This window comes from Solanum verrucosum, unplaced genomic scaffold (assembly GCF_900185275.1).
Source record: "Solanum verrucosum unplaced genomic scaffold, falcon-dt-bn FXZP01000261.1, whole genome shotgun sequence".
NCBI lineage: Eukaryota > Viridiplantae > Streptophyta > Magnoliopsida > Solanales > Solanaceae > Solanum > Solanum verrucosum.
Genome location: NW_026019969.1, coordinates 8,533,878 through 8,557,809, shown reverse-complemented (window position 1 = coordinate 8,557,809; position 23,932 = coordinate 8,533,878). Strand labels below are relative to the sequence as shown.

At 35.5% G+C, this 23,932-nt stretch overlaps 2 protein-coding genes across 2 annotated transcripts; one reads left to right on the top strand and one right to left on the bottom strand.

Annotated features, from left to right (window-relative positions):
* Window positions 1–498: 498 nt before the first annotated feature.
* On the top strand, window positions 499–14,839 carry LOC125816267 (dynamin-2A). The gene is made up of 22 exons (XM_049495851.1): window positions 499–790; window positions 1,315–1,365; window positions 1,507–1,627; window positions 1,761–1,850; window positions 2,244–2,305; window positions 2,391–2,505; window positions 2,643–2,985; window positions 3,278–3,425; window positions 3,958–4,059; window positions 4,159–4,278; window positions 5,190–5,273; window positions 5,354–5,481; window positions 6,189–6,273; window positions 6,908–7,040; window positions 9,272–9,348; window positions 10,196–10,252; window positions 12,247–12,391; window positions 12,480–12,637; window positions 12,994–13,107; window positions 13,184–13,251; window positions 13,528–13,700; window positions 14,555–14,839. The coding sequence occupies exons 1-22, from the start codon at window positions 647–649 to the stop codon at window positions 14,713–14,715; spliced, it is 2,679 nt and encodes an 892-aa protein (XP_049351808.1). The 5' UTR covers window positions 499–646; the 3' UTR covers window positions 14,716–14,839.
* Window positions 14,840–15,585: 746 nt separating this feature from the next.
* LOC125815828 (uncharacterized) lies at window positions 15,586–22,956 on the bottom strand. The gene is made up of 12 exons (XM_049495383.1): window positions 22,798–22,956; window positions 22,267–22,413; window positions 21,910–22,083; window positions 21,564–21,646; window positions 21,256–21,454; window positions 20,274–20,395; window positions 19,514–19,580; window positions 18,591–18,641; window positions 17,353–17,405; window positions 17,010–17,220; window positions 16,624–16,794; window positions 15,586–15,867 (listed from the first exon to the last, which is right to left on the bottom strand). The coding sequence occupies exons 1-12, from the start codon at window positions 22,855–22,857 to the stop codon at window positions 15,805–15,807; spliced, it is 1,401 nt and encodes a 466-aa protein (XP_049351340.1). The 5' UTR covers window positions 22,858–22,956; the 3' UTR covers window positions 15,586–15,804.
* Between the last annotated feature and the right edge of the window lie 976 nt (window positions 22,957–23,932).

The window sequence follows — 23,932 nt, the reverse complement described above, 5'->3', positions numbered from 1 at the left end:
TTCTTTAAAATGTCTAAATATTATTTATTTCCTAACTCTTTTAGACCCTTTTAAGAAAAAAATAAATAACCTTTAACTCTAAATATAAAGTAAAATATACATATCTTACAAAATACACGGATATAATTAGATGACATAAATATTAACAATTCGACAAATTTATAAAATTTCACAAATGAAAGAATACAAAATACATTCTCTATTAGTTGAAAATACATAATTTAAGGGACTAAAAATGTAAATTTCTCATGATTTAATATGTCAAAGAAAATAATAGTAGTACTTACGTACAGGCGCATATTAGTCGGTTGATATATATACTAATTTGTAGTAACTGCCGAGATGACAGTCCAACGATCAAAATTCTAAGGAAAAAAAAAAAATTCTCTTCACAAAAATAATAAGTAAAACCTAATACCAAATCAGAAAAAGCATTTCCATTACCGCCATTTTCGGTATCTGTTAAATCTCCAACAACTGTCTATCCCTTCTTCGCCGTGAACCTCCATTGCATTGTTCGGTGCAATTTCAGTGAAGGATTATAATCTGCATGTAATAATATATGCAATTTCAGTGATCTGATTGTGTAGTTTTGGTATTTTATTGTGCGGACGGAGATTGTTTGATTTGGTGGTGAAACGGATCAATGGAAGCGATCGAGGAATTGGAGCAGCTCGGCGATGCGATGAGGCAAGCCGCGGCGTTGTTAGCCGATGAGGATGTTGATGAAGCTACCGCATCGAATAAACGGCCTTCAACGTTTCTCAATGTAGTGGCGCTTGGCAATACTGTATGTTTTATTTCCTCTGCAATTACTACATGATTTGTCGATTGCTTCTGTATTGTATGATTAATGATCTGTCTGTGTTAGTGTTATGTTATTTTTCCCTAGATGCAATGCCACATCGTGTGGGAATTTATGAAGTATTACATGCCTATTTTTCTATAAATGAATATTTGCCAACTTGATAGAAATATGGGCTTATAGTATTTGCACTCACCTGCTCATGGAATCAGCACTAGCATTGTTAGCTGACAATAACAAGCATATGATTGTCCAATAAATTTGTTTTCCTTTGTCCTTTCCACTTTGGTTACTCTTTTTGTCAAGTTTAACAGACTCACAGAGTTTTTTTATTGTGTGTTGAAAGGTCACAGCGTACAGAGTTATTTAACAATGGCTTTAATTGAGTTTGAATTTTGTATATAAACCAAATGTTTATTGCAATATTGTGAAAATAATCTTCAAGTTAATTCTTCATTCACTCCTTGTTACTGTGTGGTTGATCTGTATCTAAATCTTTAACATCTCAGGGTGCTGGTAAATCAGCTGTATTGAACAGTCTTTTAGGACATCCTGCTTTGGTTAGTTTCATTTTTACTGATAATTTCTATATATATATATATATATATATATATATATATATATATATATATATATATGATAATAAATTGTTGCACCTGTCTGTTCATGCTTCTATATTGTTTTTACCTTGATTTGGACAGCCAACTGGTGAAGGAGGTGCTACTCGTGCTCCTATATGCATTGAACTTAAAAAGGATAGTTCCTTAAACAGCAAGTCAATTATTTTGCAAATCGACAGTAAATCCCAACAAGTCTCTGCAAGTGAGGCCTTCTCCCAAGCTGCAATATCCTCTATACATATTATAGTACAGTTCTCTGTGAATCTATTTTCACTAAAGGCTTATAAATTGGTCATACTCTGATCATACTTGTTCACTCTTTGGCCCAACAAAAGGTGCTCTTCGCCATTCTTTACAGGATAGACTAAGCAAGATCTCAAACAAAAACCGAGACGAGATATATTTGAAGCTTCGAACTAGTACAGGTGTGTCTACTTTAGAAGTGGTATGGCTGTATTCGCTTTGTTTTTGCCATGTTAATCTAGTAGTAGTATTCTACACTTAGAAGGATACTAACTCCATAATTGGTTGACATTATTTTTCTTATTGGAGTTTTCAATCCTAGGATTCTTCTGATGATACTGTATTATTTACTTTAGTTGAACTTCGGTATAGTACATGGTCCATAAACTAGTTTTGCGGTGCACCTTAAGTGTAATTGTAATTTTTTTTTTTGTTTTTCCTGCGTTGTTAGTTTAGTTGATGTTGGATCTCATAAATTTGGATTGTCTTCTACTGATGTCTCTCTGTCCAAATTGCGTGAGCAGATAGTTTTCTACTTATCTTTGTTGCTTTTGTGGTTTTACCTTGCTGTACAGCTCCTCCATTGAAGTTGGTTGATCTACCTGGAGTGGATAAGGGACATATTGATGATGCATTGGTTAGTGCGAGATTGCGCATTATGGATTCCATTTTAAAATTCACTTTCTTATAGGTGCTTAAAGGCTGTTCTTTTTTCCTTACAGAGTACATATGTTGCGCGCAGTGATGCCATATTACTAGTTGTTATTCCCGCTGCTCTAGCACCAGAAATTTCCTCGTATAAAGCACTTCGACTTGTGAAGGAGCATGATGGAGAATGTGAGTTGTATCAGCAATGCTTCAATTATTAGTTTCAAGGAAATAAAATTTTCCAAATAAATATGTATTTCACAGCAAATTTTCTTCACTTCTCCATATCTCATAATTGCTGAGAGCATATTTCGCAAATGCTTCAGGTACAAGAACTATAGGTATTATTAGCAAGGTAGATCAAGCAGCTTCAGATCCAAAAGTTCTTGCAGCTATCCATGCGCTTTTGCTAAACCAGGGACCACCAAGCACATCCGATATCCCATGGGTTGCTTTGATTGGTCAATCTGTTTCTATAGCCTCAGCCCAGTCAGGAAATGTAGGCAATGATAATTCACTAGAAACAGCATGGCGTGCTGAGAGTGAAAGTCTTAAATCAATATTAACAAAGGCTCCTCAAAGCAAGCTTGGTAGGGTAGCATTAGTGGAGGTCCTTGCTCAACAGATCCGTAATCGAATGAAAGTCAGACTTCCAAATCTCCTCTCAGGGTAATGGCCTATTCCATTGCTTTAATTTCACTTTCTTGATTTATATTTGGTAAAATTAGTTTCGGAAACAATTTTTCAGTTTTTCTCAATTTAGTTTGCAAAGCAACATGTATTGGTGATTTCTTTTTCCCATTCTTTGGCCTCCACAAAATTATGTAAAAGTTGCAACAGATTGCTCATTGTCGTATGGTATATTTGAGTTTCTAGTCTCAATCTTCTCCCTTTTATCTATTTTTTTTTCATTAGCTACTTGTACACACACAATTTAATCCTTACTTTATAACTCCTGCAGGCTCCAGGGAAAATCTCAATCAATAAAGGATGAACTGGTAAAGTTTGGCGATCAAATGGTTAATAGTGCTGAAGGTACAAAAGCTTTAGCCCTTGAGCTTTGTCGTGAATTTGAGGATAAGTTTCTGGAACATCTTACAACTGGAGAGGTGAGTCTTGAAGTAGGAAAAAGAATGAAAGCCTAATGTCTCTTTTAAAGTTTATAGTCATGATATTGCTAACATGTTGCTTGAAGTTTCTGTCACAACAATTTGTCCAATTTTAAAGTGAATTGTCCTTGGAGAAATCAAGTGCTACTAGAAGTTCCTTTATTTAGTTTTTACCTTTTTGTTGGTATATGTTTATTGACAAGCCGGTGGGAAATCTTTCTCGTTTTTTTTTTTTTTTTAAGTCAAAAATATTTTTTAATGGCACACTTAGAGGGTGTCAAAATATGTCAGTATTGAGTGTGTGATGCAGCCACATCAATCTATCAAGTTTTCTCAACTACCAATACAAAAGAGAATTCATCTGTCAAGTTCCCTTTTTCAGTTTTTCGTTTATTATGTTAACCTAGAAGCCCCTCTGGCAATTGGGATCCATGATTGGTATACAGAAACATGTGCTATTTTAGTTGTTTTGTTTGGTTAGAAGTGTAATCTCTTTGGGTATATACTTACTGCATGTAAGCTAATTATGTAGGGCGGTGGTTGGAAAGTAATTGCAAGTTTTGAAGGCAAATTCCCTGATAGGATTAAGCAGCTTCCTATGGATAGACACTTCGAGTTAAAAAATGTGAAGAGGGTATATTTCTTACTCCATCATGCCTTCAGTCAAGTGCATCTTTATTGAATGATTCCTTATTCTTCATTTTCTCAAGTGAACCTTCCATGTTGACTGAAGGTTGTGCTAGAAGCAGATGGCTACCAACCTTACCTTATTTCTCCCGAGAAAGGGTTAAGGTCTTTAATAAAGAGTGTGTTGGAGCTGGCGAAAGAACCTTCAACACTTTGTGTCGAAGAGGTGATCCCTATCCGATGTTATTCTGCTTTATCAAGGCAGTTGTTTGTTTTTGCTTGACCTATTTAGTAGTTTTAATTGTATCTCATCGTCCCTTCTTTCCCAACTAGTTTCTGATTGAGGCATAATAGTTGTTGTCCCTTTCCCCTGTTCTTGACAATCACCAAAATGGAAAAGATGTAGGGAATCTTTTTGCAACTTTTATCTCTTTTTCCTGGCCTCATGCCACCACCTCATATCCTTTCCTCTTCCCCTTACGATCTTTTAGTTTCTTTGTTCACGGATTTCAATTATTTGGTTAACTAGAAAAAATGAAAATTCTAATATGATGATGGAATCGTAGCTCCCATAAACATGATTCTATCAAGACAACGGTTGTGGTTAGTAGGACTTGTTGACAGTCTCTGCCGCCAGCCTTTTTATACCCTTCCATTGTTTCATTAAGTGATTTCCTTGGGTAGTACTGATTTACTCCTATCTACTATGTTAATCAGAAATTATGCAATTTTGGCAGTACACAATTGTCTTTCAGAAGCATTTTGTTTTTTTCTTCTCCTTTCAATACCTTGGCTGGCCTTTGGCAATACTATACTCATGAAAAATGAACCCAACTTGATCAGAAATTTTGCATTTTTAGCACTATACACTTGTCTTGCAGAAGTATTAGTTTTGTTCTTTAGAAATTATGGGTTCATTTTGCATGAGAGTATTTCCAAAGGCCATCCAAGCTATTGTAGCTGGCCTTTGGCAATACTCTCATGCAAAATGAACCCATGCTAATTGCAATATTTATCTGTGCTTGAGACAGTTAGTGAGAAATTATGCTCCCTTGAACATTTCTCCAAGGACCTGTCCAAGCTAATTCTGTAATGTTCCTCTTTCTACATTCTAAGTCGCTTTAGAAATTTTGGTAGGTGCACCGAGTACTTGTCGATATTGTCTCAAAAGCTGCTAATTCGACACCAGGTCTGGGAAAGTATCCTCCTTTTAAGCAAGAGGTGCCCATCATGCAGATCTGTAATTTTACAAGTTGAATCTTGTGATATTCTTTTCTTCTTATGGAAATAATTCATCTTAGGTAATTGCAATTGCGACTACTGCTCTGGATGGGTTTAGAACTGAAGCAAAGAATATGGTTATTGCCCTTGTTGACATGGAGCGGGTTTATGTTCCCCCACAACACTTTATCCGTTTGGTGCAAAGGCGGTATGATCATAATCTGGCTCCTTTCGTTGCTCTCTTTCCAGAAATTGTTATCATATTTTTGTTTGCATTTTACTCTGTTACCTCGATACCTAACATTTCTTCAGAAATTATCAGCCTTTATGTCAAAATCTCTAATAATCATATTTTCAGTATTATTACAATGTGAGACAAATCAAGCATAGACTCATCTATGGGTTTTACTAGTTGCAACCTGTATTGTCTGTGGATTTTTTTCTAGCGTATTTGTAAAGCAAGTGGACATTGAGTCTAACTCAACCTTAACAGCAAAAATTGAAATTCTCTTGGAAACTGAAATTCACTTGTGCTTCCAAGAGAATTTAGTCTCAAGATGCAGTTAAACTTTTTGTTTTTATTATCATCATCCAGGTACCGTTACTTTTACCTGATGAAAAAGAAAAACATAATCAAGGGGTGTTTCGCATTGATGTTATCTCATTTATAAAAGTTGTTTTTAGACACAAACTGAATATGAGAGAAAAAAAGAGTTAGAACCCTTATACTTCCACTGGGAGCTCCCAGTGAATAACCAAAAGAAGAACAAAAAGAGACATCAAGAACTACTCTTTTGGAAAATACTGGGAGTGAGATGTATGTTCTTTTATGGTGCATTTTCACGTTTCTGCCCTTAACATTATTTCTCCCAGTAATCTGTTGTTCGGTGAAAGTTAAATCCTTGGTTTCTCCAGGATGGATAGGCAGCGGCGTGACGACGGCCTGAAGAACCCATCCTCCAAGAAGGCAGCACAGGCAGAGCAATCCATGTTGAATAGGGTAGGCCAGTCTTTCCAATGAGTACTGATTGCTTGAGTTCTTTACCTTCTGCTGTCCTGAAGCTTTGGAACTACTTGGATTTTCTCTTCTTTTGTTTTATGAAGTAAGTAGTATTATAAATGACATCAAGAAGATGCATATAGCAAAATAGTTACAAAAGAGTGAGATTGCTAGCTTTGTTACAAAGAGTCCTATACTAAGGATAAAGAGCTAAAGTCCAACAACTTCAAATGAGAAATAGCCTTAAGAGAGTGGTTTAGAGTTGATATACTATCAAAACATCTTCTATTCCTCTCATTCTAAACACACCAAAAAATACAAGCAGAAATCATTTGCCAGACTTGTCTGATGGATTTATCAACTTTCCATGAACTCCAACTAATGTAGACCTCCTTGATACTGTCAGGCATGACCCGTATGAAGCCAACAATTGTAATGAACATGTTCTAAATACCAGCAGCCACTGTGCAATGTAGTAGGAGATGTCTGTTGATTTCAAAGTTCTGTGACACATTAGCATCTGTTAACATGATCATCTTCCTTCTACTGAGATTGTCTCATTTCTTTTTCTTCTTCCTTCCATGGTTATTATGAGTAGAAAAATCTCTCCTAATTGCAACTAATTTTCATATAGGCAACCAGTTCGCAGGCTGGAGATGAACAAAGTAGTTCAAAGTCGGGGAAGGATAAATCAGCTCAGCAAGATAAGGATTCACAAGAAGGACCAGTGTTGAAGACTGCAGGACCCGATGGGGAGATAACAGCAGGTTTAAATTACTGAGCTTGTCTCCAATAATTGTTGATCTAACACAACATAAATTCTTGGTTCTCTCCTTTAAAGCTAATAGGTATATGAGCATTATTGATAAACAATCAAACACATAAAAGTCATGATAAGTATTCTGTTGACCTTGATACAAAATGTCATTTAGCTTTTTTATTTTGCCTGTTTTGGGGGATGCTTCTTTATCCTTCTGAACGCTGTAGTCTGAAGTGAAATTGATTTATCTAGTTTGCTTAGGCTTGTTGGAGTATGTTGTGCAAGTGTTTCTCATAGTTTGTTGCATTTAGCAAGTATTTCCGCTGCCAGAAGAGTGTAAGATTAGTTCTTGTTGGTCTTTAAGAGTCGGGTAACCCAATAGTAATCATGATTTACATAAAAATCTCAGTAATATATATAGTTAGCAGGTTTACTGGCTACTTTTAAATGTAGCCTTTAGTTGGTCCACTAATACTAGCGCTGGGCCTTGCGCCAATGTAGGTGAAAGAAAAAACAAGAAAAAGCTAAGTTAGTATACTTAATAAAGTATGTACATTGGTGTAAAATTTTAGATAGAATTAGTTTTAACTCTTTCCGTAGATATTCTCTATATTTGCAACCCAAAATCACTTTTATCATGGCCAGAGAGCTGAAAAATGAGACGAAGTAGAGAAAGAATGAGTGACCATCTTGGAAACACTTGGAGGTCATCCACCTTATATAAAATTTAACTTGATATAACATTGTAGAAAATAAAGTTTTAACAAATCCCCATCTATACAAGCATACCTGCATTTCCATATGCACTATTGATATTGGAGTCGCCATGAACGTTATTGTTCTTGTGTTGTGATTATGACTGTGCTCCTTGTGTAAAGACAGGGATCCTTTTATAGGAACGTTGAGCTACATGAGATAAGACAAGTATTCTGATTTATGGAATTCGTAATAATTATAATTTACACTATTCTTAATGATTCTCTTGGCTTTCAGCATAATAATTAAAAACAATTCATGCAAATATTTTAACTACTCTCCTTATATTCAACCTGTCTTCTCAAACTCAAGGTGGTGAAACAACTTGACTTTGCTCATCTTAAAATCAAGAAATACTAAATCTTTAGGATAATAGTAAATAGTTGCCTATTAAGTGTCACCAATTAGTGAATAATCACAAAAAGAAAGTTGTGTTGGAACTCTTTCACTTGGAAAGTTGCTGATAATCACACAGCTAAAGCGCTTCTTGCAGCACATTCAAAAAATGAACATTTTCTCAGTTACGAGGAAGTATGGTGACACGAATATTTAAGACATCCCTGGCATAGTTCGCATTGGCGGTTGAATAGTAACTGAAGAGTCGTTCCAACGGTGATGGAAAAAAATTGCTAGGTAGTGGTTGGAAGAGGTGTTGCCGCAAGAATGACCATCAAAAAGAGGTGTGGAATCGCTAGTACAATCCCAGGAAAACAAAGTTGTAAAACATGGAAAAGAAAACAAACTTTGGCTTCACGGAACCGCCTTATGCAGAAGTTACCTAAATCTCTACCGAGATCGTAAAGGCTTTGATATCGAGAGAAAAGAAATTGAAGAGAGAAATCCCTTTTGGTACTGCCCGAAACTATTTAGTGTTTTGTTGTTATTACAAAAATAAAAATCTTATTTTATTTTTTTTATGACAAGGGAAACCCGTAGCCGCTACCCTTTTGGTGCACACAGGGTAAAACCCCCGCTCCTATGCAATAGCTCACAAACCACATAGGAGTGGTAACGCACACTAGGCAAGCCCGGTGCGACGAGCTTGACCCAGAAGGCAAACCCCTTGCTTTTGCTGGCAAGGGGTTTCGAACTTGAGACCTCCAACATGGAAGTCCCAAGCCCAAACCACTGGGCCACCCCGAAGGGTAGAAATAAAAATCTTATTTTGAAGTACATGAAATAAGAGAACTTCCGTAATTCCTGAGCTTCCTAATAATTAAGCCATAACCATTAATAACATCTACATGGCATTCATAATAATTCTTTTCACTCTCCACAATAGCATTTTATTAAGGATTTTATATTCTGGATTAGCCCTTTTGTTGCATTGAGAACTTATAATCACATACATTCCTCCAAGCTAATGTGATTATTTGGAGCCTTTGAGCTTTTAACATGGTTCCTCGATGCCTTATTTGAACTTTTTACGGTACCAAAGTGCTAAATTTGTTGAGCTTACAAATAGCTTCCGTCTACATGCAGGGTTTCTACTGAAGAAAAGTGATAAAAAAAGTGGCTGGAGCAAGCGATGGTTTGTTTTAAATGACAAGACCGGAAAGGTTAGCATTGTAGCTTTTTAAGCCATTCTAATATCAGCTGGTGAAAACTCATTGCTTACTGGACCTAATTATATGTATGTGGTCCTTTTATAGCAATTCCTGTTGGGAGTAATTAATTGTAGGAACTTACCATTTAGTTTGAGATCAATAATCGAGTCAACAGCTCATGATAGAAAGGAGGAAAAGTAGTACTTTACTTCCGAGTTTACTGCAAGTTCATATCTTATTTGTAGTTGCGTAATTTGTATTAAGCTGCGAAAAGATGTTACTACTTGTATTCTAGACCAAATGATAAGATGCTTTAGTATTTTGATACGTTTAATCAAATCCGAAATTAGTTTCTTTTCATCTGTATTTGGGCCTGTTTAAATGGAATGTCTACATTTTCGAAGTTTTTCTTTTCTCTTTATTCATCTTTCTAAATTTTCTAAAATTCATAAACTGTTCTGTTCAAAATCTAAGAAGAAGTATATATGTCCAAACCCAAACTTCAATTGGAAGAATTTGGAAGATGAACCGTACCCATTCCCCAAGTAGGGTATTATATGTGCAATAAGAGTGGGAACAGAGAAACCCAGGAAGACTTGGACCCTTTCGTTGCGCACTAATATACATACCTTTGTACTACCAGTAATAGATCGTCCAATATAAGATGACTTAATATTGTTCTCCTTGTGGGTGACCTTTATATATGTTTCTTGTACATGTTATTTTTCCCCATAAAGAGAAAAAGCTAAAGTTGATCCCTCACTAGTAGTATATAATGTATCCATTCTAGCAAAATCATGAGATATTATAGCAGTTAGTTTGTGCCACTGTTTTATAGCTTTTAGTTATGCTTTTGCAGCTTGGATATACCAAGAAGCAAGAAGAACGGCATTTCCATGGTGTAATTACTTTGGAGGTACTAAAAAGCCAATTGTTGTTTTTAAGATCTAGTTCTTTGATATTTACATTTCAATTTTCGATATGTACTTTGGACTCGTTATTTTTATAGATTTATTAGAAAAGCCTTCTGTGAGTTCTATGTGTTTATTCTAATTGTTACTCTGTTAAGATTGCTGGGTTGACAATTTGGTGGTTGCCTTAATTGGAGGTATTTTCAATTCCAAAAGTGTTTTTCAGCTGTTTGACTCGTGTGCTGCTTTCTTTTTCATTTGATAGATTTGATAAGTTTTCTGGCTTCAGTTTGTTTCACCTAGATTGTTCTTTCCATGTTAAAGGTTATATGCAACAATCGACCAGTACAGATTTTACGCAGCTCTTGCTCTAAACTTTTGGGGCATATTATGTTTCATGGTTGTTTACATCACTGAAGGATTTTTTATTAATTTCATGTTCTCTTATACCACAGAAAAGGTTGTCTTTAAGTTGTCAGAAAAAAGTAGGGAAAAAAAGAAAAAATAACTTTACAAAGGTTTTTGTGCATCGGATGTAGGGTTATGTTAGATCTAGGAACCACATCATGTGCAAATCAAATATTGCAAGAGTCACATGGCATATCAAAGTCTAGAAAATGAGATGAGCCACCTCTAGAGCTACAGCCTATAGGAGTAACATTTAGGGTTCCACCCTCTTACCATCAAGTCCTACGAGCACATTGGTTTTTTTTTTTTTTTTGAAGAGTTGATTGATCTTGGTCATAGAGTCTAGGTATCTCTTTTTAAGTCAGATTTTTGAAAATTCAAGGCCTAAACATTGAACTTCACAATTCTCAAGCTTATGATTCAAAATCTTCTGACCTATTAGCCTGATGATGCCCCAGTTATCATAATTCTATATACATCTCTGTGCTTTTCTTTATGGAAATTGTATATATTATTTACTATAATCTCTACATTTCAAGATTGAATATTTTGTTGTATAATTGTCCGTGTTCATGATGTTCAAGAGAATCAAGAAATATTGTATTGAAACTCATGACCCCTGGTGTTAGAGTTATCAAGTGATCCCACTCAAAGGAAGAATCTGAAAAGAAAGTAGATAGTCGTTTGCTTTTCGTGTTTAGATTCTGGGGAACGCGTACAATTTTTTGTTGATGACTTGGTTTGTCGTAGTCTTTTAGGTTGTTGATATATGGATAATAACCTCATCTTATTATTGATTTGGTCCTGGTTATCCCTGGGTTTTGTACGTGCAATATTGCTTAGTTTGTGTGGACTCTCAACTTAGTTAGTTCAGTATCAGCATTCTGTCTTTTGTTGTTTCCTAAAAACTTACAGTGAATAACTGCATTTCTACATGGGTTTCGGGTCAACTTGGAGAAGTTGTAGCTGTATTTGGCTTTAGTTCTGATCGTTGTCAAATTCTATGAAGAAATATAAATTAGTGGCTATGGAGTTTTCAGAGATTATCATGTAACATCAATTAATCAACCTTTATATTCATTTCAGCACTCTATACACTCATTTTATTCCAAGACTAAATAACTTGTCTTTTAAGTAAAATTAAAGGTTCTCTAAAGCTGGAATTCGCTAAATCTCATACTCATCCTCATTAACATTAATTAAACCTTCATTTCACGTAGATGGTATCACTTATATGGATCTTTTGCTTCCATTTATTTGCTTCTAGCTAAATCCATTTTGAGAGACTGTAGATCTTTTGAAACAATTTCCCTCGGTGTGATTGTGGGTCTACCCATCCCTATTTACACCTTCAATTATCATAGTGTGTTGCACCTATGGACCAACTCAAATGGAGATTTACGTGGGATATGGCCATAAAATTTATCTTCTGTGTGTGCTTCTTGCTTCCTTCAGTTAAATATGATCATTTGTGATCTTGTATGACTGACTGGCTGCACATCCACTTTAATATTTGCATTTCTATAGCATTCATTATCTGGATATGTTGGACCTTTATCTTATCGTGTAACATGCTTTGCGAAACTTTCAGGAATGTAATCTTGAAGAGGCTTCTGAAGAAGGCGAACCATCAAAAAGTTCAAAAGATAAGAAGGCAACTGGGCCTGATGGAGGAAAGGGACCTAGTCTCGTGTTCAAATTAACAAACAGGGTTCAATACAAGACTATTCTTAAAGGTGGTGCATATTCCTGAATTTCTTTTTGCAGGGGAATTATATGATTTGTTTTTTCATTTTTTACAACCAATTTTTTTTTGTATTGCAGCCCAAAGTACTGTTATTTTGAAGGCAGAATCTTTGGCTGAGAAGACTGAGTGGTTAAATAAATTAAAAAGTGTCATAAGTTCTAAAGGAGGTCAAGTTATTGCTGAGTCTAGTCAACCTATGAGGCCAAGTTTATCAGAGGGGACACCTGGGACACCTGTAAGTAGCAAAACACAGTTCGTTAAAGACTCAGATTAATTTATTTGCAGGTTCTTCCTATAAATGTTCCTTCAGTTTACTTCATCATAAACAGTTTCTTCAGTTTACTTCATCAGAAACAGTTTCTTCAGTTTACTTTACCAGATTACTGCCATTGTTTATAAATATTTTACTGCACAAAGTTTTTTAGTGCCAGGAGTATTCTTCTTGTCTTACCTGTAAAGAATCTCTTCATATTTTGACTTCTTGATAAGACCATTGAATTTGTACACCAGCATTTTATGGAATATTCTCTTTCCACAATCTGTGTTGTCAAATATCTTACATGGAAAATACTTGGATTGTTTTCTATTTAGGACATGATGACTAGGAAACCTGCAGATCCAGAAGAAGAACTTCGATGGATGGCTCAAGAAGTACGTGGTTATGTTGAAGCTGTTCTCAATAGTCTTGCTGCTAATGTACCAAAGGTCAGTTTAGTGTAACCGTTATTCCCTGCACTTTTGTTCTCCATACCCTGTTTAACTTGGGATAACTGGTTCTCAGGCAGTTGTTCTTTGCCAAGTAGAGAAGGCCAGAGAAGATATGCTTAATAAGTTGTACAGTTCTGTCAGGTTAGCAGCAGTTGTATTTCCTTTCAGGAATTATGGATTCCAGGAGCTCTGATTTTGACCACCATATGTATGCAGAGGATCTTTTTTTATATAAAAAATCAATCTCACAAATTTTACTTAACTCGAAGCTGATCAACCCAGAATATCTATGGCATATGAAAGTGTTATGCATACAGCCTTGTTTGTCTGAAGAAAACTCTCTTTCTTGTTTGTTATCTTTGTTTCTTTCTTATTATCTTCTGATTGCACCCCTGTGTATCAAAATGTGGACTGTAGCGCACAAAGTAGAGCAAAAATCGAAGAGCTACTCCTGGAAGACCATAATGTGAAGCGTAGGAGGGAGCACTTTCAGAAACAGTCCTCTCTTCTTGCTAAGGTCACTCAGCAGCTTAGTGTTCATGATAATCGAGCAGCTGCTACGTCTAGCTACTCAGATAGTGATGGAGCTGGTATTTGGCAAAACCTTTGATAGCTTTAACTTGAAGCCTTATCCTTCAATTCTTTGACTGCTTTCCAGCAATTTAATATGTTGACATCTTAAATTATCAAAACAAACAAACTCCTGTGGTATAATATACTTGCCTCCACATAAATAAAAATGAAAAATGAGTTCCTCTAATGTGTATTTCACCATGACCTAACACATGTTTTCTCATATGAGTTGAATGACTGCCGTCTGGTGAACTATGTTGGATATCCATGGCTAGATCATGAGTTAAGGTGTATTTACCTAGTAGGAGATTTTATAAGTTGCACGGATTTGAAGTGTTTGACACTTGCCGTTACTAACTTCAGTGAGCCATGATAAAATTAAGGAAGCATATGATTAAGATATCCCCGAGAAACATGTTATTTTAGTTCCACAGGACCAGTGGACCACAATTCAGTAAAAGATAGGTCTAGTGACCCTGGTACACAAACCTTAGTCTAATACTGCAAGCTAACGTAGCTGACTTCTAATCTTGTAGGCTTTTAAATAACAAATGCGGTTGATTCAGAGAAGTATTAAGACTTTAGACTCTTTTTGGTATGAAAGATAACATGGTTGAAACATCATTCCACACCATAAGAAAAAAGCTCAAACATCACGTAGAAAGCTTGAACTTACTGTTTGGGAACCTTGTATTAACGAATGCTGCAAAGTGTAAGTTATCAACCACTGTGCTTCGATTTCCAATTCATCCCCTTTCTCTTATTTGTATATGGCTATATGCCAAGGGTTTTCAACAAACTCAGTTTATCACCAATATTCTTTTTACCCTTGATGCCTTGTTGCTTCTTTTAAAGTTATAATCATCTGCAGAAAGCGTCTCAAGATCTGGTGGGCAGTCATCAGGTGATGAATGGCGATCTGCATTTGATGGTACTTCAAATGCCCCTCAAAATGGTGATGCAGGGTCTAGAAGTCGTCGTACACCAAGCCGGATGCCACCTGCACCTCCTGGTTCTGGACAAAAATCCTAGACATTCGATTCATATTCTTTGTAGTTGAGGAGGTTTTGGTTCCTGCTCTCTTCTTGTGCTCTTGATGTCCTTGGATTTTGTCACGAGATCTTTGTATACATAGCTTCCACATTTTAGGTACCATCTCAGCCATTGGTCCAGTGGTGGTCTCCATTTACCATCAAAGAATAAGTTTTCCAGTTGCTGTTCGATCCTCTAACCCTGTTGCTACTTATTGATTTCAAAGCAAGGAATTCAGGACAATCTTCATGTATAATTTTGTTAGGCGCATGGACAGCTGTCTCTAGTGTTGGTTGAGCTTTAGCTGGGCTTAAATTTTGATAACGTTGCTTAGTGAAGTTGGTGAAACACTTCAAAGGTAGATCATACTTTGGTTTTATAATCTAATTTGATTCTTTAAGATTGCATCTGCATCCTTAGGTTTGACCTTTCTCCGGCAAATATTGATCTAACTTCAGGAAAAAAGTTTTTAAGTGAATTTTTTTTTGTCACAGTTCTATAGTTGTTCTCCTCTCATAGTCCTTTTTTATCACTTGCCCGAGTTTTGAGTGGTTGCAGTTTGTTACTTCTTGTCCTGGATCATCTTCAAGTTTCTACAGGTTGTAGCAGGGTGGAAGATAGCTCTAGCTGTTTCCTTTAACGTAAACTATAATCAAACACAAGAAGCTAAAGTGTTAAACATGAAAATTCTTTGAAATTGGTGATTGTGTCACAAGTAACCTAACCTGGAAAGAATACTGAAAAATGGTAAAAGACGCTTGAGGAGATGAAATTTATAACCTGAAGACGTGCTGTCATCTATCTAATATTTGCCTAAATAAGATAATCAGAACAATATTGTGACCAAGTATTGAAGAAAATGATACTATACAGGAGGAACATTGATCGTTCGCTTTTCTATACATGGCTTACTTGGATATTTACAATTTTGAATATTGGTTGAAAGGTCTTATCTGTTCTTAGAAAATGATAAATGCTTTAAACAGAAGATATTTCCCCAGTAAACATAGGATGGGTACTTCTGCCAACAAAAGATGTCACTCTGATTGGTGAATTAGAAGAGGGAATAGCTATAAACGCGCACCATAATCAATTCCATACATTCTCCTTGAAGGGACCAGAATCCTGTAATAAATTCATAACAAGTTTAACCTGTAGGAAAATACAAGAAGATAGAGAGATCAGTGAAGTGAAAGCTACAGTGCCCATACAAATGTGTGGTGTAGCTTAGAGATTTTTGTATGACAATCTAAACTAAGCTACAGGTGGAGTATTTTGGAGGGGAAGAAACACAACAAAAATAGACCGATGGGGAAGATTTCATTAAAGAAAGGCTAGATGTTTTGGTATAATCAGTTATACTCAAATGATATTGTCTCTATAATTGATGTTTTAGACTCAATTTAGCCATAGAGCAGTAAGAATTTGGGGCTTTTGTATATAAGGTTTCAGTACAAGGGTTGTACTTGCTTTGTGATATAATACAACCTTACCAAGTTCAAAAAAAAAAAGGCCTGTTGTCAGACTCTTTCATCTGATTTATTCCCAGGCGTTAGAGAATAACTAACTATTTGTCCCAGAGATAAGCATATTGATCATCATATCATTACCCATCAACCTCAATAAACTAGTGTTTAATACTAATTGATTTCTAGACTCATATGCCCCTGATGGAGAGTTTTCACTGCCTTGGGATTGTCAGCAGACGGTTTTTTATGTAGTCCCCAAGATGGTCACTTAGCATCATAATATGAGGTTACATACTAGTCAGAATTCTGAAACCTATTGACTTTTAAGGACAGGAACCTATTATGGGAACATAAATTTTTCTTTTTCCTTTGAGGAAAGAAATATTCAAGAAAAAGGCAACAGTCATCCAAAAGGCAAAACATTGGAAAGAATAATCACCTGAGCTGTTTCTCGTACCAAGAAATCATCAATGATTCGCTTAAAATCCTCATCTAGAATATAGTGACAGCTGTAGGTAGGTACTGGCATATATCCCCTTTGAATTTTGTGTTCACCCTGAGCACCAGCCTCTACTGTGCTAAGATTTAGTTCAATTGCCGCGTCTATGGCCTGAAAAAAACAGATCAAGGGAACTTAGATATGAAATTTCATGCAGGAAAATACTAAAAGTCTCAAAGAGGAGACTGATTTACTTCTGAACCACTAAAGACTAATTCTTGAAAACATACGAGTCTATACCATGAAAAACACAAGTAGATATCTCTGTGGACACTCTTGTCATAAGTCAAGAAAACCTGCAGACAGCAATGGATGGTTTAAAATACCTGGTAATAGCATGCTTCAAAATGCAAATTTGCATAGTAGGTTCCTGGGAGACATCCCCATAGTCGTCCATACAAGGTATCTCCTCCAATAAGATTCAGGGCAGCAGCTACAAGCTCATCACCTTCTTCCGCAATGACAAGCAGTACATTGTCGCCCATCTTTGCACCCATACGATGAAAAAAATCTCTCGTTAAATAAGCAGTACCCCACCTAAAGAGACAGAGAAATCAGATTAGATAATGCAGGTAATAAAATACAGCTGTAAAATACACTAATATGGCTGACTAAAGTTTAGTTAAGATAAAGAGAAAAGGTTTATGGTCCAAAGAAAAGAACTCCTACTTGTTATCGGTTGTATTTCTGTAGAACTTATAAAATGTGTCCCAATGACTGGCCTGTAAATACCAATAGACAAGCATGAAATGAGAATTTCAATCTAATTCAAGGAAATAATAATAGTTGCACATGACTCGGGGTTCATGTGCCTTAAACCCAGAAATCAGTTTCACGTCAAAACCATAATTAATTTGAGGGGATGTTCGGTGGAGGAAAGTCCAGATGTAAAGGACCTCACTTGTTCACAAGATTTAAATAGTTCTCAGCAGCACCAGACCAACACGGAAAGAAAGAGATAAACGATATGCACAAAATATTTAAATCCTTTGGGAAAGGATACAGTAGATCACAATCAGGTCATTAATCCCCAAAAAGATAATAAGTAGAAAATAAATAAACATTAAATAAATCAGGTACCAATCCATTCTTTTTTCTTTTTTGAGTATTTGCACAACTAGTCTATTTATGGTTGAACACCATTGCTCTGAATCTGACATGATCACCTAATAGCTCCATTACTTTATCTGTCAAAGTTTGAAGCAAAAGTACATAATTCTGAATCTTTCACTCTATCACAACCATTACTTATCAAAGTTAGAATATTAGTACCACACTAATTTAAAAGAAATTCTGCCAGCTCCAATTTTAGAATTTTTATTGTGGTCCAACATGATTTGAGTATTAAATTCCTGTAACCTAAGTCTACTCTTCCGAGAAGAAAAGGAAGCAATTTAGGGAAGAAATCTTTCCTATCCACTAGAAATCTCAGGAGAAAATAAAGGGTTTAAACTCGCTGATAGGAAAAGAGAGAAACAAAAGCAATAGCAAGAGCACCGCCAATCTGCCTTTTAATGATGAACGAAGCTCTGTTATTAGCATGGGATGCCAAAACCATAGGTTCAAGGAAAAGGGATCAGTCAAAATACAGTCAAGTTTTTTTTTGTTGAAACATCACCCAATGCTCAACTTAATAGAAAGGACTCATGAAATAGGTCCACATATAGGATCATATCCTAATATGGCAAGGATGGTATGGTCCCTTGATCAGTCTCTATGATATCACATAGTTCTCAAGCAAGAAATACAGATTTGCATCAGCATGTATGTACTATATGAACAAGCAGCAATACATCACAACAAATAAACTGTTGTTACTGCCCTCGACAAAAATGTTACCCTATTCCAACAGTCACCTATGCTCAAGAAACTAATTTAATGGAGAGTCAAAAGCTGCAAAAACACACCTTGATTTCATGTCCTCTTAAGCGTTTCATGGTCACGTTTTGAGCCGATATCTGAAATAAGAAAAGATCTTATGTGCATTTTGCAAATTTGAAGACATTGAGAAGAGAGCGAGGAGGTAAGCAGTGTTTAGTCAATGACAAAACTAAAAGGAAACATTGTACTGCTCTAAGAAAAATCTTGATGTGATAGAAATAAGAGACAAAGGATGAAGAAAAGATGGCAATGCAGCAATATGCAACATGCCAATAACGTGACGCTGCAGATGGGGGATAAAGTAAATAAACAATAATAGTGCCTTGTTTATACAACAATAACAGATTCGTTCTTGATTGTAAGAGAGTCAATAAAAACATGTTCCCAGTAGGATTAGATATAGTCTTGGAGTAGGACCAAAGTCCTCCAGTCATTTGGTTTTCTGAAGCAAGGACCTTTATATGTTCCAGTACTGCAGGCATGTTCTTCGTCATGCGATAAATTCTTACAAACTCTCTATGATACATGTTCGGGCATGTGCAACCAAAAGGCATGTCTAATTACTATTATACACCACATTCATTTTTAAGTTTCTCAAAGCTTTCACTACTGATAAAACAACTAAAAGGGCCTATCAAATGCCCCAATGCCTCATCCCAGAAATAATCACTTGAACTTTCTAAGGTTATTATTGACAAAACAAATATATAAACGTGTTTCCAGTAGGATAGGATATAATTAAGATATAGGACCAAAATCCTCAGGTCATTTGGCTTTCTGATGCAGAGAACTTGTAATGTTCGGCATGAACATGTGTGACAAAAGGCATGTCTAGTTAGATTTTCTTTTGATACAAATACCTTTCATTGTACAACCTTTTTTTAAAACTTTATAGAGCTTTTGACTGACCAAGCAATTTCTAGGAAAAAGAACAAATACTTTTACAAACCTTCTTGCGTTCTTGACGAATGTTTTTCCTCTTGCTCTGCTTCATGTCCATCAAAAACTCATCAAAGCTGAACATGCAAGAACAAACTTATAACAATCAAGAAGAAACAAATACTTGTTAACAACTTAACATGATGTAATGGTAAATATGAACACATAGAAATGGGGACAAAAAATAAAGGTCTTCTAATGCTCTTCAGATGAAGCAAAACTGGTAATGTTAGCAGTTTCAATTACTTTACTGACTTTTTCTTTGTTTGGAGATTAATGGTGGTGTCTCAGGCAGGTTGCGCACACCTAGACTTGTTCACCAGGTACCTTTTACCTCCCCCCAAGACAAGAACAAGGTAACTCTGTCTATCAAGGTTTAGGAAATGAATACAATTCACCTAGTGTCACCTATGCGAGATCCAAACCTTGGGAACAAGGTTGATACTGCAACTCTAAGACAGCGAGGCCAACTCCTTCCATGGCTTTTGTGATAGAGGTACTACCAGTTCTAAAAGGAACCCCATTCAACCAAATTAGTAAATACCAATAAGGCCTTCCTTATCATTAAGCACCAAGCTCCTTCATCCATAAATCAACCAGGAGATGAAGCCTTCGGAATCTGTAGTTTGATAGGATGTAATATGACTGAATGAAATAAGATAACCTATTAAGAAGAAGAAAAAGAATAAAATACAAGCTACAACTATGTGGAATCCATTTCTAAGTCTCAGAGAAACTATCTCAAGTAAGAAGTTGATCTACATACTCACTTTTTATAATTACGATTTTTCCAATGATACTGCATTCCGGTCCTTTGCAGAAAACCTTTCTCCTCCAACTTGTGCCACTCATTTGAAGTTGGAAAAGTAATATGTAGAGATGAAACGTTGAACTGTCAAGGTAAAATGTCATCAGAATACAAGAAAATATGCATGTGAAATTATTAATGTATTCCAACTTATGGTTGTTGACAGAAATAAAAAGGAGTTCCAGAATGTAATCTTACTAATAAACGTATGGGCCATATGGCAAACTATGAAATCATGTACTAGATTCTCCAGGTAATCACTTAGCACAAATTACTTTATGAATCCCTTAAACAATGTAACTCAACAGTTGTTACAATTCAAGAAGCCAAAAGAAGGAAACATCTTAGGACGAAAGATACAGAGGAGCTAATTCATAAGCTTTGTCGCTCAAGAAGTAAATTCAACAAAATGAGAATTTTAAAGATTTTAACAGACCAATCACAATTTTTTCTCTAATTTGGTATGGTACTGGTCACTTTATGTCATGTGCCTAAACTTTAGGAGCCATGCAAACACGGTTCATTGACCACACTAACATTTCTGTTCTCAATCAAGCTGTCTGCTAGCATGCACATAGGGAACAGGTAGAATTGCAAATTCCTCAATTGCCTTTTGAGCTTGTATAGTAAGCTCTTACCACCAAAGGCAGCATTGACATCACTAGAAAGTAGCATATACTTAAAAGATCTCTTCCAAAAAACAGACATATCTTTTGGCTTCTTATAACTCACAAATCTTTATCAAGTCGGACAAAAAGAAATGATGCATTCCGTTAAATAATGATAACAGAAATATTGGCTTTAATACGCAGGATCGTCCATATCCAGTGAGCAACAATTCATAAAAATAAAAAAGAAACAGACTTACAACTGGATGAGTTCATAAAAGTATTTATGAAATCCAAAGTACTACTAGGTGTGTTTGGACATAAAGAAAAGCATACCTTGACTGCCAAATCCTTCATTGCAGAGACCAGGATGTCAAAGACTTGATCTCTATGTGAAGTGTTACGGACCAAGATCCTTGGGCCAGTAACTGGAGTGAAAGGCACCGAGCATTGCAGCTTTGGATAATAGCTCAAACCATAATTGTAATAGGCATTTGCCCAAGAATTATCGAATACATATTCACCATAGGAATGGCTGCAAATTTGGATAAGAAGGAATTAGCCAATGCATGTTGATTACATAGAGTAGAAAACTTATCTAACAGAAAAATAAAGTTCACATATAGAATTGACAGATTCTGAACCTTTTGAGATAGAGAGGAACAACACCTAAAATATTTTTACTTTCATCCTCAGCAATGATGTGTTGTGGAATCCAGCCAGTTCCCTGAGAGAGGACATAAGTTTTTATTCCATCAAAATGAGGTCATAACAAGAACAGAGGCAGCATAAACTGAAGATAGATGATAGAAGAGATACAAAATTTGCTCCCTAGGTCTCTTATGAGTTCACCGAATGAGAATTAGGCTCACAGCTATTCCAACAATAGTATTGAAAGATATGGAATGAATAAACAAAACAGTAAAAATAACCATGCAACAAATAACCATTAAGGAAAGCATTTTCATGTAGAAGGTGATAATTGATAACCTCCACAGCAGAGCCAGACTCCTCTAAGCTCGAAAGAAAACCGTGTGAGAGAAAGGGATTAAACTGCTGATGGCCTGTGGCATCCAGACTGCAAGAATCCCAATTATCTGGTGAAACCTCTGAGATTGAGGAAACCACAGAAACAGATATCTTTTCAGGAGTTCCTGTATCCCCCTAAAACAAAAGAGAAATCTAATGACGTTTGAAGCAATATCACAAGAAACTATCACTACAACTACCATAACTTTCAAAAGGGAAACTATATAAATACTAGACATTGTTTTCTTGATTTGTTTTGATAATGTCAGTGGTATGTTTCAACTACCCAAGAAAAAGAAAGGGAAATCCAAGAAATACCAGTGAATCCGCCTCAGATAAAGTGAATTCCCCAAGCGAAAGAACCTTGTCAGCAGGCTTTACACTTCTTCTTGAACCCCAAAACAGTGCTTTTACTTTGAAAATACAAACTGAATTGTGGGTAAAGTACGTAGATGAAGATTTCCCCTATAATACAAACAGAAAACAAGAAAACCATTAACCCTTGTTCTTGATACACCCTCAACCTAGATATCATTGAAAATACAAAGTGAATTGTGGGTAAAGTGCCCAGATGAGGACTCCCCTACAATACAAACAGAAAACAAGAAAACCATTAACCCCTTGTTCTTGATACACCCTCAACCAAGGAACCAAGAATCGGACTTGGAATTTCTAATTCTACGAAAGCAAGGCTACCTAGATATCATTGAAAATCCATTATACAACCAAGAATCGGACTTGTAACTTCTAATTTTATGAAAACAAAAATATTCTGAATGAACTCGACCTATCTAAGCGAGTAAAAACCGACTATATCATTATCAAGAAAAGAGAAGAACGAAGAAGTACAAGGTGGAAAGGAACATGGCCCAGAAATGGTGAAGAAGGAAGTGCCCCTGTAATGGCCATGGCTTCCCACGAAGTAGATAATTAATTGGTTTAATTTGTATATTTATAGCGTGAAATTGCAGCCACCAAATAGTTGCAGACGTCGACTCCTGAAGGAGCATTTTAATGGTGTTTCGATTTATTTTTTCTTTATTTATTTGAACAAACGCGGGATTTTTTTTTTCTTTCTTCAACAACACTTTTTTATTCGAAATTCCATGATGTATCAAGTAATATTTACTTCGATTTAATTTTTTTTACTTAAATCATATAAAAGCCTGAAAATATGTTTTAGAACTTGATGATAAAAAATCCTCCAAACAATAAATTACTAGTACTTGGTTGGTGGGATAAGAGCAGTATTCTTTGATATCCTATAAAATTATTTTATTATGGGTTTGATAGTAGTAGAAATTAGTTCGAGAATTGTGTATCCCACCACTTTAGTATAAATGGTGAAATAAATTATATACTCATAGATACTCCCTCCGTCCACTTTAATTGTCATGTCGGCTGCCGCGCTTTTCGAAAGTCAATTGATTAATTTTTAAAGTTAAATTATATTACATTAATTCAATATTTTAAACAAAAAAATAGATATTGAAAAACTATACAAAAATTACTATAAATTGTAATTTTTTGTAAATTACTATGAAAAAATACATTATAAAATGTTAGTCAAAGTTTTTATAGTTTAACTCTAAAAAAAAGAAACTATGACAATTAAAAGTGAATGGAGATAGTATTTGTGTGGCAAGAAATCATTTCATTATTAATTATCATTAAAGATAAAATAGATATTTTAAAGTTAAATTGTTAAAACTATTAAATATAGAAATGTGTCATTTATTTTAAAACTGACTAAAAAAAAAGTACACGTCATATAAAGTGAGACAGAGGGAGTATGAGTTTAAGATAAGCTCATATAATTGATAGATGTGATGTTGGCCAACAAATTATATATAGACTTTGTTGAATGAAAGAATGCACCTCATAATTATATCCCAAAAACAACATTGGGAATGGAGATTATAGCAGTGTGGCAGTAACTACAGGGATCAAGTACTAGTTATTAGGCAAATCTGGTTATGTTATG

Excerpts from the sequence above, each read along its gene's own strand:
- LOC125816267 (XM_049495851.1), top strand. The coding sequence starts at position 647 with ATGGAAGCGATCGAGGAATTGGAGCAGCTCGGCGATGCGATGAGGCAA. Across the intron at positions 5,274-5,353 it reads ATCCTCCTTTTAAGCAAGAG|GTAATTGCAATTGCGACTAC; the intron begins GTGCCCATCATG and ends AATTCATCTTAG. Across the intron at positions 12,638-12,993 it reads AGGGGACACCTGGGACACCT|GACATGATGACTAGGAAACC; the intron begins GTAAGTAGCAAA and ends TTTTCTATTTAG.
- LOC125815828 (XM_049495383.1), bottom strand. The coding sequence starts at position 22,857 with ATGGCCATTACAGGGGCACTTCCTTCTTCACCATTTCTGGGCCATGTT. Across the intron at positions 20,396-21,255 it reads TGAAGGATTTGGCAGTCAAG|TTCAACGTTTCATCTCTACA; the intron begins GTATGCTTTTCT and ends TTACCTTGACAG. Across the intron at positions 17,406-18,590 it reads TAAGAGGACATGAAATCAAG|GCCAGTCATTGGGACACATT; the intron begins GTGTGTTTTTGC and ends TGGTATTTACAG.